The sequence below is a fragment of the Molothrus ater genome, chromosome 5 (assembly GCF_012460135.2).
Source record: "Molothrus ater isolate BHLD 08-10-18 breed brown headed cowbird chromosome 5, BPBGC_Mater_1.1, whole genome shotgun sequence".
Lineage (NCBI taxonomy): Eukaryota > Metazoa > Chordata > Aves > Passeriformes > Icteridae > Molothrus > Molothrus ater.
This window is the reverse complement of record NC_050482.2, coordinates 15,140,827-15,161,388: the sequence shown is the minus strand read 5'-3', so window position 1 is coordinate 15,161,388 and position 20,562 is coordinate 15,140,827. Positions and strand designations below refer to the sequence as shown.

General features: G+C 38.2%; 1 protein-coding gene across 1 annotated transcript in view; it reads right to left on the bottom strand.

Moving 5' to 3' along the window:
• Positions 1-20,562, bottom strand: part of SLC2A13 (solute carrier family 2 member 13) — a 147,011-nt gene that overhangs the window by 32,469 nt on the left and 93,980 nt on the right. Inside the window, exons 5-6 of the mRNA XM_036400340.1 lie at positions 14,606-14,769; positions 10,401-10,521 (exon numbers count right to left, since the gene is read on the bottom strand). Coding sequence (XP_036256233.1) covers positions 10,401-10,521; positions 14,606-14,769 — 285 coding nt within the window. The remainder of the gene's footprint in view (positions 1-10,400; positions 10,522-14,605; positions 14,770-20,562) is intronic.

The window sequence follows — 20,562 nt, the reverse complement described above, 5'->3', positions numbered from 1 at the left end:
TCCTGCTGGGTAACTCCACACAACCTCACGTAGTGCTGGTATCAGTTAACTAGTCAAGTGGGAAACACAAGATATCTTATTTATTCCTACTCCTATCCAGAAAAAAAAATTGAGAGATTTGAGTACTGATTCCAGTGTCTGTCTACATGGCTGCTGGTTCAGCTGATCCTCTGGCTTCATTGGATATTGTAGAATAATTCAGGTTGAAAAGGACCTTTAACACCATCAAATCCAACTGGTCTTCCTGCTGGCATTCAACATAATAAAGACTGCTGGATTTCATGTTTTGCCAAATGTCAGAGTTTACACAGAGTTACTCCTAACAATTTAACTAACTTAAAATTATTCTTTTCCGTGTTTTTTCTGAAGTTTGTCTTTCAGATTGAACAGTTAAATAACAGCTCTTTATAAACCCTTTATGTTTGGGCTAGGATTTCCTGTCATCCTATATAGTGAGCCACACAATCAGACTCTGACTTCAGATTTCAGAGACAAGATTCATTTATGCCAGAGGAAATACAGAAATCTAACACACAAGACCTAAAGCACTCCAAATCTAACTCCCAGCAGACTAAGAGCAGGCAGTTGCTATTCAGAACATTTAGCATTCTTCTGTGCCCTGACTTATCACTGATATAAAATTTTATGCTATCTTTGATGAGGTACATGGTCATTGCTTTTTCCAAGATGAAGACCAGTGTTTTTTCCCTCCAAAACCCCAGCATATTGACATTAAATTGTTTCATAACACAATAAAGAAACCTCTATCAGTTACTAAGTCTAATGATAATAGAAGATGCAGCATGAAATAAGTGAGGAAGTTTTTTTTTCAAAGAAGCAGTTAAAAAAGAATCAAAGACAGCATGTGCTGAGGCTGCTAACTCTAGAAATAAAATATATAGTAGTTTCAGGTTTCTTCTTCCCTCTAGCCCCATTATTTTCTGCTAAACTATTTAAACAATTTGAAATTGAGCACTTATTCTGATATACGTGCTCAGAGTAATATAAATAATATAGGCTATAGAATATACCAGGAAAAGAAATGCACAGTTTAATACTTACTGACATTAAACAATTTCTACAGAGCTCATTCCTGTCCTCAGAAGTACCTTATCAGTCCTATCAATATATATATATTGAAATTTATGCCAGAGGATGAATCTTTAAAAATATTGGCAATTCTTCAAATCCACACCAGAGATCAGTTATGGCCTTGAAGGCTCTGTATGAGAGTACTCTTGGATGTCTAGGTAGGAAAGGAAATTTGCATCCAATCATAAATAGGACATATGCTTCCCCTCGTTATCCTGAGATATTTATATTTGTGCTAAGTTTATGAGCTAGTGTCTTGAAAACAAGTTTATCTGTGAAAAGCCAGTTCAAAATTCCCAGGTAGGCTGGTGGTCTGTAAGATTGACAATTCAAGGCTGAACTACCTGGGAGAGATTATTTGATTTTGATGAAACCAGGCAGCACTAGAGCAGAAAGGTTTTACAAGGAGCCTGTTTCCCTCCCTGCTTGCCAGCTGGGCTCCTAGGCAACCCAGACAAGGCAAGTGTCTGGAGTTCAGATGCTGCAGCCCGTGAGGCAGAATAACAACAACCAGGCTCCAGAAGTCCAAAAATGCCCAGCTTCTCTGCAGATCAGTGCCATGAACTCAACAGAATAAAGGAGCCTGGCCTCTCAGTTCTTGGGGAGCTGCAGGAATGGGATTTCTGCTCAAACATCACAGCATGTTTGCTGAGGAGCTGAGGGACTGTCAGCAGAGTAGATATCCCCATGTTACCATGATATTTTCTGAAAAATCCCTTCACCAGGATTTCTTCTCCTGGGAAGATGAGAAGCCTCAGCTTCTCCATGTTTTGCTGCTCTGGAATGTGAACTGGAGATTGTTTATCCAAACATGTGAATTGTTTTTAATTAATGACCAATCACCATCAGCTGTGTTGGAATCTCTGAGTCAGGTCACAAGCTTTCATCATCATTCTTGTTCTAGCCTTCTGATGTATCCTCTTCTTTCTTTAGTATAGCTTTAGTATAGCATTCTTTTAATATAATATTATAAAATAATAAATCAGCCTTCTGAAAACATAAAGTCAAATTCTCATCTCTCACCTCGTCCTGGGGACCTCACATCCCCAGCCCTGTGATTCCTCACTGATTCTGCCAACACACTCAACACACGTCCCCTTCATCCAAGCACACAGCAATAACTGATTTCTAGAAAGACTGACAGCACCAATTTTGAGGTTCTTTGATAGCAATTTCTTGCCAGCCTGAGCAGCAGCAAATTTCAGAACGCTCTGCTCTGGATCAGCCTGCCCAATTAACTACTCCTGAGGTTAGAGGTTGATCACAATGGCCACAATGCCATCCTCTCCACAGAGATCTTACACTATGTGGATGAATTACTAATTGACTAGCTGTGTACATTTTTCTTGATAGCCAAATTACTGTTTTCTTTCTCCCTAACAGTGTGGTTTACTAGGCTGTAATGCAGCCTCTAAAAATGTTGTATAAAATCTCTGACCTGCCAAAGTGACCCTCCAGATGCTGATGAAAGGTTCCTAACTACTTTTACCCCCCTGCTTAGAATACTCCATACTTATGTTTGTTTCATCATTACATCTTGCACTTTAAAGATGCAAAATGACCTTGTAAGTAATGACTCCTACAATTCTCAAGTCTTGTAATTTGAGCTGCAAGTTTTACCTTGTCACTTATTGTTGAGTGATTTAGCACTAAAAGACCTTTGCCCAGTGCCTTTGCTCTGCAAGTACAATTTCTCTTTTTCTCACACAATTTTGACTTTTTCAAGCTGGACCTCAATTTAAAAAAATTTCATCCATTTTCATTTTTTGCCACATTTTAAAGAAGTTTCAACTTTGCTCTCCATTTTCTGTTATCCAATACAAAATGTAATTGGATAAAATCAGGATGTTCCTATTGTCCAGCTACAGAAATGCAAACTGAACCTGATAATGCATTCTGGACTGTGTAGCTGTACCAAATGTAGCACCTCATTTCACAATATTCTACTGCATGAGTAGCAGAACAGCCACTCAGAGTATCAAAACATCCCCAAATACAGACTTTTTTTGAGGACAGTCTCTTTCCCCTTCTTTCAGATCCATCATTCACACTGAGTATATGCTGCAGAATCAGCCTGAGTATGTGAAGAAGACTTTTTAGGGGGAAATCTGATTGATCTGCTACATGCAAGTTGGACCTGATGATCCTTATGGGTCCCTACCAACCTGAGCTATTACATGCAGGACATTTTGCTCATGTCCTGTCTTCTCCACAGAGTAAATGCCACTGTTGTGCAATTTTTAACCCACTGCTCCTGCTCTGTATGATGCAAATATTCATGTTCCTGAAGATGGTTTTCCTCACAGAACTGCAGGAACAATAAAAACTGACTCAGGCAGGAATGGCTCAACGTAGGGACAGGAGGGTCTTGCAGCACCCATCCCATTCAGAGAGAATATAAACTGCAAATCATTGCAGGCTGGAAGGAATGTCACTTTGACTGTGCTGCTTTCTCCTATTTCCAGCTTGCTGGTTGGCACCCTGGAAGCATGACCCTAGGCCATGGATCTTCATCCTGCCCTCAGGTTACTCTGTGCTCCCAAGGCTGGCTATGCACACAGTCTCTGCCTGCCTTAGCATGCACTGCAGCTCCTTTCCATCTCCTTACACAACAACAACAAGCTGGGATCAAGCTTTCCTTGCTGTTCTTGTATTCTATCTACAAGATACAAGATTCTATCTACAAGATACAAGACAATGTCTCTTCCTCCAGCCTGGAGCAAAAGAAAATGGCCAAGGCAGCTGAGTTGAGCATCACTGCTCAGGCCAGGCCTGCCCAGCTGCACTCACCAAGGGACATGGGCAACTGATGAACCCAAACAGCCAAGGCTGTTCAACAAGAAAAAAAAAATCCAACCAAGGACTTTTGGACAAATACTGCAGTAGACTTACTAGCTCTGTTGACATGTTAGAATTTTGATACTTTCAGCCAGATGTACAACTAAGGATCTTAGGGAATTTTTGACAAATGGCTTACTTCATTTTTCTACACAAACTCATCTCAGTTAGGTACCAGGACCATGTTTAAATCTGCCTGCTGCTTGCACCTGAGGGCTTGTGCTCTTTGCACAGACTTCACTGCACCTCAGGCATGAAATCAAGCCTTTCTTTATACTTCTGATGGTTCCTTGCTTCCAGAAGTGAAGCACTAAATTCAGGTTACAAATAACTGGACAAGAATATAGGGGATGCTTTAAGCAGGTAAAATGTGTGCTAATTGCAGATACCACTTCCAGCTGTTGTATCTGAGACATAGGAAACAAATTAACAAAGAATGAGAAAAATCCGGTTGGACTTCAAGAGCACTTTCCTGCTATTATAAGAGACCAAGCAACAGAAGTGTATTTGCTGAGTTCTACCAACACTCTGTGAGATAACACATGCATCTGTCTAGTGGTGTCCATAAGGAAAAGTTATAATTTATAATCACAGTACTTGGATGCTAATTGCAGTTCTGTAGTTTACCACACAGATACTCCAACAGATGTAAGTCACAGTTATGTTCAAGTATGATCAATCATTTCTCATCTTCAAATCAGGCTCCTGCTCCATCTATTCCATTGAGGTGATTCTTTGGTGTCCTCCCTAAAGCTCCACATCAGCCCTGAATCTTTACCCTTCCTGATGTGCCAACCACCTATAAATACATTATCTTTCTTCAAACATTGCTTAAACCTTCTTCACAAAGGCTCCCATTCCTCAACTATGCAACATAATTTCTACAGCCTCACAGAAATTGTTCTCAGCCTCTTGGTGTTTGCTATTTGTGCTTTAGGTGTGGTGAGGATGTGAAGGTTCATTTATTCTCCTCACCTATCATGGTCCCATGAGGATAATGACTCTACAAACCCTGCCTAGTCCTTAGGGCTATCCCCCTACTGCTACAAGCACCTTGGCAGCAGACTGTGCTGAAATGCTCACATCACATGAGAAGTGTCCTGATCTACTTGCTTATAGGGATCAATTGCTTCTTGCCTTTGATGATCTTTTCTTCTGAATTTATACAGCCTCCAACTACAGTGCTTCTTGATTTATTCTTGGAACTGAGCAACACAGACAATAAAGAACAGAAACAACTGACCTACACATGCCTTTATTTTGGACAGAGTGGCTGTCTCTGTAGAATAATTTGTTTTCAAAACTATTTTTCCAAAGAGACCCTCCAGGTAGATACTATATTTTCAGCTTCCAGGCAGATCAAATAGAAGCCCAGTTCAACCTTGATTAAAATCATTCTTGTGTGACTAAAACCTGCAGACCTTGTAAAGTGTAACACCATCACTTTGGAAGATTTAAAAAAATCATTCCCTAAGCATTGTTTTGGGTTTTGTTAAACAGCAAAATCTTAGAAGTACTAGCAGAGATGTGAAGTGTTAAAAGGCTACTAAATGAATAACAACTTGTGTCCTCACTAATGCAGAGTTTGAGTCAAAGCATGTGGAAATGTTACCAATGGTTACAGGAACTGCATTGCACTCAGACATTACAGTTCAGGTAAGTTTCTTTTCAGATTTTTGTGTTTAAATTGATGAGAGAAGGTTTTTTTACACTCACTTTAAAGTTGCCTACTACATAAACTGACATATTCCTTCCTATCCTTTATAATTTAAAATTAAATTACAAGTTTTGATTGATAGGACCAACATGCCAGCACAGGGAAAATCATTACCAAGCAATATATCACTATATTATTTACTTAATAAATTTCAAGACTATGTTGAGGTCATTTCACAGTTCTGCAACATAAACTATTAGAATTTTAACTATACTTCATAAGAGCTGGCAAATGCATTCTCAGAAATGTTTATCTCTTTTTATATTCATAATTTTCTGACCTCAATGGCCAAAACACATTACTGTATTTATTATTGCAATTCTCAGTTATCAGAAAGACCAGTAGCTCAGGCACTTTGACATTAGAAAATGAGAATCATATTTTAACAAATACTGGTTCCATGATACAGTGACATTATGAAAAATAGCAAGGCCTAGTTTGTTGATAAATCAGATTGTCAATGAGTTCTCAATAAAATCAAGTTCAATACCTAATACACCTACTATATGCATCCTAAGGCTATTAAATACAATAAAACCAGCTTCAATTACTAGGTTAGCTGAATTTTTCAGGACTGATCACAATTACATACTTCTGCTACCTTCATAAAGAAAAGATACATTTAGCTATCTTATTAAATGGCTATGCTGGAGTACTAAATATTGTTGCCTGCATCTCAGTGGTGTGCATTTGTACAAAGGATCATGAACCACATGAGGGTGACTAATTCAAAACTGAACAACAGAGTCCTTGTGTGCCCAGCACAGCTGGCACTGCCTGTGTTATTTTAATCAGTCTGAAGACAATCTGTTCAGGAAGGATTCCGAGAAACTTTGTGTGCTCAGGTATCATTTCCCTAAGATATGAAGGCTGAACTAAGCTTAACACAATATTTACCATTTTCATATAGTAACTGACAGGAAAAATATTGCTTAGGCAGAACAGGTTTCATTATGTCTTCTCCAGCAGACCAAGTTTCAAGAAGTGCAGAGAAAGGCATGAATAGAGACAAACCAAGCAAGAATACAGGGCAGCAGGACCACAGTCATTTTACAGAAATGGCTCAATGTCCCAAACAGTCACATCATTGATTCTTTAAAGACTGGGAAAAGGTGGGAGGGTAGCTAATACACATGCCCTAACCTAAACCTCCTTCCAGAATCAGGCAAGTTCCCAGTAAAAATGGGAATATTTATAGAGTTTTGGTAGTTGGAATAATCATAGGAATGGATAGTTCATCTTTTTACTTCTAAGGTGACAAATTCTGGAATGGTGTTGTGTTGTATTCTTAAATTTACCTTTCAGATTTCTGTGGCCTTGATGATAAGTACAATCACAGCTGCTGAGGAGATTAAGATCAAATAAAACAGGTGGTCACACTGCAAATATCTACACAACCTTATACAGCTGAGTGTGAAAATGAAATTTGATTAATGGATGGTGCAGAGAGGAGCATTCACCCTGTCTCTCCTCAGTGAGATACACATCCACTTCCAGCTGTAAGGAGGCAAAATAAATCACAGTGTTTGGAGTGCCCTGGTGAATTTGAGGTATTTCCATGATCAAATTTTTTTTTTCACAGATTAATGAATTATTTTTTGGCTGCTCAACTATCACATTGTACTTCTCCAGACCAAATGAAAATACTTTATTTTATTTATTTTATGCACAGCATATGTTACTGGTTTGTTTTTTGCAACCATGTACAGGTGCCTTGTAACTCCATTTGCATGGCACAGCTCTTTGAGAACACAGTACTCAGCCCTACGTGCTTTTCTTGAATTAGGACAAGGACTGTGCTCTTTATCTGTTAGTCTTTCTATCTTCATTGTTATTCCAGCAGCAGGAATTAGTCTGTGCAGAGGAATATGGATCTGAAGGAACAACAAGCAAACAGACTGTTTGTAGTTAGGTTCCTATTAAGGGTTCCTTAATGGACACCCACACTTTAACACAATGGATTTGCTAACATAAAAAGCATTTTTACTCTGTGCAGTATCAGCAAAGCTTCTACCAGAAAAATAAATTCCACTGATGTTTTCATAACTTATAAAAACCTTTTGACACAGACAAACACAAATTATTTTTAGAAAACAGCCCCACACTCTGAAATGCCCAAGCTGCAATCAGGTTTAAACTTTAAGTTTACCTCAGCTCAGAGAAGCACGGTGGCCCCATAAGAGGAAGAGAACTACAAGCTGCAGGCACATACCTCAAGCAGGTACAGGGAGATGGCATTATGTGTTCATCTTCTGAAGTCCTGCTGCCTTTTGCTTCTCCCAAACTTTCTGAGACCCCTTGAAGACTTGGTAAGATACAATGCTAAGCAATCTGAGACACCAGCAGTTTTACTAGAATGAGCTAAAATATGGGTTAAGGAGTAAGGGACCACTGCCATAAATTTACTTCCCTTTACTTTGATTGGATATTCTCTTTGTAACTGTCTCTACAGCAACACTTGCTGCCCTACACTGTGGGTATCTGTACAGCAAAGCCATTATTCTTAGAGTAGCAAAGAAAATATGCAAGATTGATGTTATACAGAGTAGACTTTTACTTCCAAAGCCTCAGGTTTGGGAATCTTTTTGATTCAACTTTATAAGTGCCGTGGGGAATACCTCCAAGGCCAAAAAGGAGAGAGAGGTGAATCACAAAGCTCATCCTACAGCTTTTGTCTGGTTTGCAGTCCCCATCTCCTCTTCCTTCCAAGACCATGAATGTCATGCTGAAGTTCTTCTAACCCAAGTGGAATGCCAAAAACACCATCTACTTTCTTGTGACAAAACCAATATTTTATATTTCATTGAGCTTATTGTCAATGTGCTGGATCTTAAACAGCCACTTTTCCAAGTCAAATATATGCCTGTATGTCATATCCTTCAGAAAAAAATTAATACTAATATTCATGATGCTGAAGGAATTCTTCCTTTGGCTCCATCTGGATCACAGTTTGGTGATGTTTTGAGGCATAAAAATTCATACAGTTTTAGGTATACAAGTGTGAAAGTTATTATTAGGCATATAAATCCCTACTTTTTTTGTACAAACCTTTTAAATACTGGGTGCTGTAGTCTAATTCTATGCTTTGTGGGCATCTGTTTATTATTTTCAGCTCTCCTGGCTTTTGTGTCTCTACTAAAGTATAGCATAAGATTAAAATAGAAGCACCTAAAGCTTTCCCATATGTTGCTCATTATTTCCACCTCCATTCACTTGATCTTTAAACAAAAAGAGCTCCTTCCATTTCAAAATACTCTCAAATGAAAATATTTAAATTATTTTATTGCTTTTTTTCCCAGAACCTTTGAATTATTATCTTATCTGCTTTTCCCCACTTCACATCAGAAACAGAAATCATGACAGATTACAAGTACTCCAATTATTCATGAAGTAACATGCCTTTATGAGAACTATCTGCTTTAATTTTCCATGCTTTTGCCCAGAAATGCACACCATGATAGCCATGAAAATTTCCTTCTTGACTGGCTGTGGTTAACTCAAACATGAAAATTCTGTTGAATATTTTTCTTTTAAGTAGGACTATCCATATTTCCTGTACATAAATTTTATATGGTTTCAGGTTACATTAACCATCTAGCTAGCTTTATTAAATAACAAATGATGAGTTCTGCAAAGGATTCATCTCCTCTCTCCAGACATCCTTTCCAAACAGTTAACTGAAGTACTAGGCAAATCCTTCTCACATTTTTTTTTAATGTAATCTGATTGTAAAAGGAGAGCATCTTCCCCCTTCACCTCTTTTAACCAGACTACTCGCCATTTGTAGACAGGCCCATCTCAAAAATTGCAAATTATAGCTGACTCTGCAGTAGAAAACAAGTAAAAATATACATTTTCAATACAGGAATAATTCTATCTGATAATATCCTGTGTTGTGATTATTTGTAACTATTTACACCCAACAAGGACCTTCCATCCCCTCCCAAGTTTTCTATAAATCTTCAGATCCTCAGAATCTTTCACCTAAGACATTGCTCAGGCATAAGAAAAGCCACAAACTGTATTTCTAGCCAATATTGCTGTATAACCAGAACTCATTTCTTGATATTTATTTCTACTACAAAAAGACAGATTTTGAACATAATTAAGAATTTCTTCAGCCATTGAACTAGTCTTCTCTGAATAGGGAATTTTCTAGTCTGTCAGCTAAATGAACATAAGAGCACTCACATGTGAATACACCCCACAAAATATAGAAAATGATACATTCTTAGACCCCTAGAAGTAAAGTTATTTGAAACTATGACTGCATATAGAAAATAGGTCAAAGCCTGCACATTCATTGTAATTGTTTATTGGTATGCAATTATCTGAACATTACTTCTTCCTGCTCAGGAAAACAACAGGCAAGGAACCCATCTTCTTGAAGAGTTTACAGCTGCTATACATGACAAGCAGATGAATAAGAGCAAGCATTTTTATAAATTCCTTATAAAATATTCCTGAAGTTGTGTACACTGTAACTTGTAGCAGGTGTGATATATTAGAAGAGGCATATGTGGAATTTGCCACTTAACCACCTTAGTCCAAGAAATTCCAAAGGAATACTTAGAGAATTTAATCAAAAAGTCTCATTTTCTCTATAGAGGGAGTTTAGGATTTTAAATTTAGCTGTCTAGTTTGGTTCCTTGTGCTAGGCTTTGTGAATAATTGTCTATTACTCACACTAGGTTGTAAAAATTAATTGGAAATGATCTTCAAGAAGATTGGATGAATGACCATGAAATCTCACCTGTATTTTGTGCAGGTAGAGTTTTGATGTGAAGGATCTGTTGGATTAAGTGTGATTCTTGGCGAGACCTGAGCTGATAGCAAAAATCCCGAAGCTAGGATAATGAGTGCTACAGCAGTACCTAAAAATACAGATAAAGAACAATGTGACACTTTTCTCCAGAACACATGAAAATTCTCTATTGAATGAAGTCTGCTTGGGAAAGCAAGGCACCCCATCACTATGCATACAGCATTCCCTAAGGAGCTGTGATAAGAACCTAAGAAAAATATCCTTTGCTACATCCACATCCTAAATTAGGTTAGATATTAAAGTCAAATGCACCAGCTTTCACGTCCAGATACTAAATTAGTAGGTTGAGACTCTTTTAATCTGTGTAATTGATGACTGCTTGAACGAACAGGTATTATTATTTTTGATATTGAAAATAATGTTGCAAAGGTAAAATTTGTTAGTGGCTTTGAAATCACCATACTTTTCTCCACTCCCACACCCAGACTTGCAGGCTTTTCTGTAAAACAGAAAGTAGCACCAGCTTTTTCATTGACTCTAGTTCCTTTTGTGAAACTAGAGAAATTTCACTTTTCATAAGAACACCATCAAAAAGTGCAACATAGCTTGTTTCAAAGAGCACACATAACATCTGCTGGGAAAAAGTCCCCTTCCATCTTTTTGCTTCCATTTCCCCCAACAAATACCTTGTGCACAAGCTGGACAAAATGACAAGAGGAAGATGACAAAAAAGGTTCACATTTTGTGCAACAGGCCATTATTGGAACATAACTCATATTATTTGCCACAAACACAATATACTGTATCATTTTAATGAAAATTAATAAACCTCACTACTCATGATACTACTGCAGCTGCCTCAAACTCAGACTTTTAAAACTTCACCTCTTGCTACTCGATGACACATTGAGATCTGTGTTGCATAAAGGTTTCCTAGCTGGCAAACACACCAGAAGTATGTGAAAAAACACACCAAAGTATATGAAAACCTTTCTCAGAAATAAAAATAATATCTGAACATTTGTAAGATTTACATAATAAGGCTGTCTGTGAATATGCCTGTGCAGCAGCCACAGCCAACAGGCAGGAATGGCTGGACCACACATTGACCTGAACTGAGGTAACTAAAAGAGCTTAAACTCAGTCACAAACCAAATGTGCAGAAAGCACCTTCCCACCATTAGATATTCCATTCTTGGCTCTCTTCTAGCTATGGCTGGTAGGTACACAAATAATCCCAGGTTTCAGGGCAGGCTGGATATTGCACTAGATGTCCTGTACTTTCAAAAGTACATGAACATGTATGTATGTGCCATAAACCAGACAGCAAATATATTTAGAAAGGGTCTATAATCTTACTTATATTTGTTCTAAATATACTCTGTGTTGTAAGTCAACCAAATACACTAACACTCACTTCCAGTATCTTTGTAAGTATCTTGTTTATTTGGAAAAGTACTGAATATGTACACTTGGCAAAGGAAGTTTAATATGTTTTCATTCTGTGGATGTTTTTCTATGATGAACAAAATCAAACAATCACAGAACATCATTAGCTCAGGTGGGAAAAAGGAAATATCCTGAAGATATTTTAGACCCCCTCTGCTACAAAAAGAGATACAAATTGTACAATGCTCAAGTACCTTTCAAATTGACAATTTCTGAAGGGAAGGAAGAAAACACAAATAAAATGAATAATATACTTGTCAGAGTTCCTGCATGTTTTCCAACTAACAGCTTTGAAGAAAGACATTAACTAAAGAAAGAAGCAGAAGAAAAATAAAGAAATTATACAGAGAAGATAAAGAAAGATATAAAATGGACAGGAAACTGAGACAAATCAGTAATTGTAGTAAAGAGAACTAAAACAGTGGGATTTTTTTTCAGAAATTTAGTATAATTTTTCATAATGTTATCTGGAAGGTTCCATTTTTCAAAAGTTTCTAATATTTTGAGAACGATAAAGACATAATGAAATCTAAAACATCTCTGCCAAATGTTTTCAGAAAACAGGAGAAGTTGCACAAGATTACAAAATTAAATTACAGTATATAGGCTTTTAATCAAAATATTAATGTTACTCTCTGATTATACTTGTAGGTTTTTATCTAATAAACATCTAATCAATTAGGTTTTATTTAAAAAAAAGCCCCACATCCTTGCAGCAGCAAGCAAAAGCAGTAGTTTTGTCTTCATTTTATGCAGTGGGAGACTGGGGCATACCTGGCTTCCCCAAAGACCAGAGAAGCTGCCAGTAATAACTCAGTGTAAATTGTAATGTCCTTAGAAATGCAAAGCAAAGTAGAGCTGTAAGATATGTTTACCCCATGAGAAAACTCAACATGGAAAACAAATCCATCAGTAGATTTAGTAATTATCATTCTATTACACAGCCCTCTTGCTAAGGAAAACACATCATATCCACCACTACCTAAATCAAATGTTGCATGACAAAATTCTAACTAGTACAGAGGGTTGATGTATGATTTCATGGCTGTCATTATTTGTGTTATCCTTAAGGAGGGGCCGTAGGATAAAACCACAGCGAGCATTAGAGCTTGGCTCAAATGATGCTGCAGACAGGCAGCCAGCCACAGAAAAAGACCATTTTTACTAAAAAATTACTTTCTGTCCAAACATCATTAACAAATAACTCTTTAAATGCATTATGCTCCATTGTTAATTCTGTATCTTATTGCTATATCCTCCTCTGATCCATGACTAACATGCTTTGTAAGAGACATTTATATCTACATTTCAGATATACAACCTTTGAATATGTTAAGCAGGGCCAAAAAGCAAAGAGCTCTGATAATAAGAAAAGTCCATGTTGGTTATCACAGCTATACAGCTGGGTCCAGATGAGCAATAAATTCTTTGAAGGGGCTGGTCAGACTTTTAAAATTATTGGGGCCAAGTAAAAAAATCAATCAACCAATCAATCAATCAATCAATCCTCTGTTTCAATAGGCATTAAAGGAGAGGCAGCACCCAATAATCAGAAGTGTCAATGCAAGGCCTGGAGAGATGCACACCACAGAAAGACAAGACAACAGACTGTCTGGAGGCACAGAAGGACATATAAAGGAGATGCAACTGATGTGGAACAGACTTAAAGTAGCACTTTGAGATTTTTTTTCATATCTTTAAAATGTGAGAAACATGCTTTGAGTAACTGTGTACCAAACAACTCATGTCACTGTGTTGTTGCTGCTCTGCCTATATAAACACATTCAAATACTCAAGTGCAGATTATCTCAGCTGAGAGCTGGGAATTGCACATCCAAGTGACATGGCAGCTGGTGTCCCTCTCTGCTGTGGTGCACAAACTAGAAACTTGGATCCTTGACAGCAACAGCAGAGCAAAATATGAAGACATGAAACCTTTACAGCTAAACACTTGTGAACTCTATTTCAAGAGGAGCAGGAACAGTTTCTCTTTACAAAACCCTGCTCTTGGAAACATCTGAACCTCCAGACATTCAGCCAGAGGCAGGTTTGGTCACAGATCAATTCAGCAAAAACGAGCACAGAAGGCAGGAACAAGCAGGGAATTACCATCCTAACATGACACACTGAACACAGGAAGGCTGCTTGCTCTGCCTTTCTCTGCTTTCAAGAAACGACTAAGTGATGAATTATCGTGTTCAAGTATTTGGACAAAATCTACAAAATCACAATTCTGTCTTTTTGGATCTCATATTGGAGCTGAATTAAAATCACATTAATGCATGTAAGGTATTTACTGCACTGTCTCTGAGGTAACTATGCAGAGAACTGCATTACTCTTTACAAAGTCCTGCAATGGCTATGCAACATGCTTTCTCTGGTACACCTTCATCAGATGGTTCTGAATTCCAGTTAATAAGCCCAAAATTATATATGAGATTTGAAAACTAACCACCTGTGATGTTCCAGGCATTTGATTCCTTAAACTGGAAAAAAAGGCTAAATGAAAACATTGTAAAACATGGCTTCAAGGAAAAGTCACCTGAAAAAATAACTGGCTGTCACTTTTAAATTAGCCTCTAGCTGTGGTATTTTACTAATAGGCTTGAAAACATGTAAGATTTCAGAGAGAAGATGACATCAACATTGTAATTTTAAAGTTGACTAATTTGAAAAATACTGCACTTGAAATTTTATTTTCCTTTAATTATGAGGAAAATATAATACCCTAATGAAACACTCACCTGTTAAGCTACCAAGTGTAAGTTTCCGGCGACCCATTCTTTCAACAAGCCAGACTCCCACAAGAGTAAAAATAAAGTTTATAAATGCTGTGAGTGCAGCCAGCCAGATTGCAAGCCTGTCATCTTCCACTCCTGACATCTGCAAAATGGTAGCACTGTAGTACCTGTGAAGGGAAGGAGAAACAAATAAGAACACTGTTTATTTCAATTTAGCTCATGTTATAGTTTCTGATTCAATTTGAAAAAGAAGATAACAACTATCAAGTGTGACCTCTTGCATAATGCAGTTGAAGACTGACACACAATCACCCTGGGAAATCAGGCATAACCAAGGCATAACTTGCACCTGACTAAAGTTTTGACTGGAGGACATCAAGAGATGAACTGTCATTCTCTTGGTTTATATTTTCAACGGTCAATCACATTCTGCTAGAAATGGGGTTTGCATTTTTAATTTAAATTAATCTGCCTTTCATATTCATCCATTGCTTTTGCTCTTTTTGGGATTTTAGCAGTCTGTATATCGTCTAGGGAAAGACAGCTTGAAATCAAATAGATTTTCAGTCCTCTTAAGGGTCATACTAATCTACAGCATCCCATGTGTTGCAAGTGACACTTGCATCCTCCTGGTTTTTGGTCTTGCAGTCTTATTTCAGTGCCACTGAGATGCACAAAACCCTCTCCATGGCACTGTTTTTGTCTTGACCAAAAAATGATTGCTTTGAAATGCCTTAGGCACCACACTGCAGGGATGTGAATCTGCACCCAACAGGAGCATTTGACAGAATGTTCTCCTTTCTAAATGGAATCAATTGTTCCACACAAACAATAACTCATAAAAAATTGAACTGAGCAAAATGAAAAGAGAGGAGAGTGGAAGCCTTCTACCATTTTTCACAGCAATCAAATGAACACAGACTTTGTGCCCATGTTCATAGGGAGAGCTAAATAAATGCCCAAGGGAGCACGAGTACTTTTGCTGATGCTGTAGAAGGACTTTTCAGCTTCTATTAATTTATGCTGACTGAAATACTGATTACTCAAGCCCTCAAACACCTTGCAGTCAACACTCTATCACACAGGAATAACCATCAAGAATGTCAAAGCTTCTTTATTTGTCTCTGGTCAATATGTAGCTTGCCTTATGTCCCCTTGTTGTCTTAACAGCCAGATGTGCTAGCCTCAGGAATACTAGCAGTTCCCATTCCTCTATTCCAAGCAATTCTGCTTCTTACTTCAAATCAACAGCCCGTGATGGGGCAATATGCTGAGATGCCATTTAAGACACTGCCACCCATGACTGACCATGACTATGCTGCATGTTACCCCCTCACCCACAAGACATTTAGATTCTCCCAGCCCTTTCCTCAGCTCCTCCTCCCCAGTGCAGCCATGGAGGCAATGCCCACACAACCAGCTGGTGGAGCAGCACAACAGGGCCTCCAGAGTGAACCTGCTGGCACAGGGGACCCAGCACCTACAGGTGTTTCTGAGCCAGGCTGGGTCAATGCCCACCCCTTAGAGACTGCAGTGACTCACCCAGGCTCAGCTCCTGTCACAGATCCCAGCCAGGCTGTGGTTCTTGGGGAGGGAAGATTCATGTAGGAGAGACATCAAAACATTAATGTGTCCTCATGTCCTAAGGCACCCTAAATTCAATTGCTAACTGCCTGTCAAACCTTACATAGTACTGCACTGTTTCAACCACCAAAATGACTCAGTCTCTGATTTCCCAATACACATTTCTTTTTCTGTATAAGGGTAGGGAAATAACAAATGTCAAGGGTTGGCCTGCTGACACCTACTATGAAACTCCTATTTACTTCCACCAGACAAGGTTTCAGGAAGCCAAATTTAACTCCACATATCTAAATCTTCTTAAAATCCAATTCTACTGGGAAGTCAGAAATTGCCAGTTGTCAGCAGCAATGTATAATGTACTGTCTATACAGTCAAAAAAAGCAAAGAATAAGAAATCACATAAAAGCATGTAGATGTCTACTGCCTAATCCCTACAAGAATGCACCTTTTGCCCCCATCATTCCTTCTGGTTGCTTATTGCACTCACAGGTTATATATTTTCAAATAGAAGACTGCTGTTTATCTGTAAGTAAACAGCATATTTCATTTCTGTGGAAAACAAACCAGGAAACTTTAAAATCTGGAAATCCAAATGCCAAGCTACCAAAGCCTGGGTGTTGAGCAGTGATGTTCATAGTTATTACAGCATAGCAACTTATTTTCCAAAATTTAAAAGGGCACTTACATAGATTATAACAACTACTAAATATATTTGCTTATGTTCACCTGTTTTAATGTGCTCAATTTTTATACAAGTCTGTGAAGCCCTGCCTGTATATTAAAGTAACAAAATGTCAGTCTTTTCAAGCTCTTCCTGACAAGGGAAAAAAAACTACATGGTAGGAAAAGGTTAAATTGTGGTATTATACAAACACAGCTAATACTGCAAGTCCTGCAGGGAATACAGTTTCAGTGACAAAGTTGTGCAATCCTAGCTTATTTTCTAAAATGTAAAGAAAATTTAAAACACAGGTAACTCCTTGGAATTTTTAGGCAAATACTGTATCTTAGAAAGCAAATAAATACATGCAAATACAAAGCCACACAAAATAACTGAGTTGGATATGTACAGAAAGATTTTTAATATAGTTGATTTTTGAGGATATCAAAATTATCATGTCAAAAATAAGAAATTCAACATTATGAATTGTTAAATCAAAAACTGCAGTACACTGAAGAAAATTAACCTGAAAACACATCTACATTCAAGCCTCCTCAGACTAATCCTTTGACTCTATACTGAAAATGCACAGTTGTGAAGGAAATAAGGCATCCAAAACCACTTTCCCTCCCTTTTTTCATTTAATGAATTGGGGTTTTTTAAAAGCAACAATGTTCAATGTTTAAAGAAAAGGATAATTTCCTCCCTTCAAGCAGAATCTTACAGCTCTGGATGCATCAGAGTTCCCAGCTTAGCATCTTCAGCAGCAGAGAAGCTGCTCATCATGCCAGGCTTTGTAGCTCCCAGGGAAAATCACTGTTTGCCCATAAGGTGCCATCACTGCTCTGAGTGTCCCCATCTTCCACAAGATGCTGCTCCAGCCCACCTGTCATACTAAATCCACTCCAACAAAGCTTCTGCCTCAGGATTTCAGCCTTTTTGGACAGAATTTATAACTCTCATAAAAGTAATAAATAAAATCTAAGGCTCTCTTTACAGAAACCTGAGGAGCTCTTCAAGGGAAAGGCTGCCACATCATCTCTACGTCTGTAATGGATTTTTCAGAATCAGCACCTGGGAGGCAACCCGGGGAGCTACCACTATACACTTAAACTAAATTAAACCTTCAAATCCCCTGTTTGGCAGTAACAATGTACTGTGTTATAAATGCCTTCAGCATAGACTGAAATGACACAGTGAATGCCACTTACTACAATCAGTACATTATGGTAACACAAACACTCAGAATTTAGTACTGCTTTACAGATAACTACATACATCCAATAGTTTCTCTGATTCAGCATGTGTTTTTCATGTACAAAGTACATGAAAATTATTTTAAAATTACCATATAATTATGGTAATTAAGAAAACACAGGATTTTTTTTTTTAGTGTTCAAACAGACTAAACTCTATAGCTATTAAGCAAAATAGGTGTACCAGTGTTTGACAGGGATTAAAAACCTTTAGAGGATTAAGATCACCAAGATACACAAAGAAATTCACTTCCTTAAGTTACCACAGTACTGTCACACACCTATTGGGTCATGTGAAAATACTGTTGCAGTATCTGCCGTGAGATTGAAAAAAAATTCCTTTTTTTTAACTTATTTGCTCTGCACCAGATACCTCTTTGCCAACAGTCAGTGTCCTTTTCACGTTCACTTATTTCACCTACTCATGTGGGTCCTTCACAGGTCTCACCTGAAACTTTAAGGGACAGAAATTGTTTTGTTCTTCATAACAGAAAAATAGTAAAATACAACGAGCTGGATCTATTTATGAAAAGAAAAAAATATCAGGCAAGAAAACTACCAAACTATCTATCAGTCTGCAAAATAGTGTTCTGTATTTTTTTCAGACAGAATCTGTAGTTAAAATCCACTGAAGAGGTAGGTTGAATTTACTGAAGAGATAAACTGGAAAGTAATAGGCAGAGCTGAAGATGAAGATTAAATGAAAGCACTGGAAGGAAGAAAGTAATTATCATCCTCCTTCTCTTCCTAAAACAAAGATCAGTTTCCAGCACAGAAAAAAATAGGTTGGAGTCCATAGCACTTGTATGTTTTGCACTACAACAAAAAGCAAAGTAATATCAACTTTTCCACCTTGTCTTTAGTGCCTTTACTCAGTATATGAGTGCCCAACTCTTCATCAGAACCTTTATGAAAGAAAATCACCACTGCCATCCCTGTTTTATAAATGGAGACCACTGGGGCTTTTGGGAGAGAGGAGGAAGAAGAATGACTGTTTGCAGTTATCCACCAGTACTACCTGCAGCAGAATAATGACACTCCAGAGTCTCCATGCAGATAAGGGCTGTCTGCAAACTACTGAGTATAAAAGCAGGGAAAGAAAATCCCCCAGGTGTTTTACAAAACATACCTTGTTCAATTATTCATTTATTCTGACAATTTCAGTTAAATTTAAATTAGGTTTAATATATTCCAGGGTATTCTAATGCCTGCTGTAAGTTCTCTGAGATCCCAAAAAATGAAATCAGTCCTCATTAAAATCAATAGACCTGCAGAATGTACATAGCACTAAAAAAAAAATAAAAGAAAGAAAAATCAATTTAAAGCCAAGGCCAGCAGCAAACAATGGGAAGCGTAGACACAGTAGTCTCAAAAGAGCCAGGAGCCAGCATGCTTAGAGCAATGGGATCTTGAAAGGTAGGTTTAGATTAGATATCAGGATCAAATTCCTTCCTGTGAGGGTGGTGTGGCAGTGGAACAGCTGCCCAGAGAAGCTGTGGACACCCCACCCCTGAAAGTGCTCAAGGCCAGGCTGGGTGGGGCTCTGAGCAGCCTGGTCTAGTGGAAGGCATCCCTGCCCATGGCAGAGGGTTGGAACTGGGTGGTCTTTATGGTCTCTCCAAACCCACACCATCCTATGATTCTGTGCTTTTCAATTTTAATTAGAAGACATTGCATTAAAGATGGTTTTCTTGCACAGTGTAACAGGCCAGAGAATGGGCTGCCTTCTGGAAAGGCAAGAGGATGTAAAACAGATAAAAGTAATTTAACCACAAGTAAAGCTCCTGAGATGACAAACTGTCCTTCTGAAAAAAAAAAAAAAAGGAAAAAAAATAGAACTAATCTCAGACCCTATTGCTAGGGACACTGATTGGAGAAAGGGCAGGAGAGTTGAGAAAGCCAACAGTGAAAGACTCAGTGAGAAAAAACCCTTCTGCAAGGTGAGGCTGGGCAAGGCCCTGGCACATGGGGCAGGGTGGAAGTGTCCAAACAGAGCAAGGCAGCCACAGCAGCCTCTGGCATTGCTGCACTGCTAGGGAGGAGCACCTAAAGCCCCTGTGATGACCCTAACACATACTCCATGCTGGAATAAATGGTGGAAGCCTTCTTTAACAATGTTACATTAAACAAACACTGTCATTTCGTGCTTAATTAGCCTGTTACAGCACCAGAAAAACTCACACCCCCAAAAAATCCCCTTACAAACCTATTGGCACCAATCCCACATTCATTCAGGGAAAGCTCCAGGATGAGCAGTGAGGAATAGCAGCATGCATATGTGCACATGACTACACTGTAGCTGCAGTCACTACTGGGCACAATGCCCTTACTAGTAACAGTTTTAAGCATATGTCCTGTGTAAAAAAAAAAAAAAAAATTCTTTTAAATAACTGGCACAAAAGTCATCCCTGGACTTCAATGCACAGATGTACCCATATTACCAAAAGCCATTTGAGGAC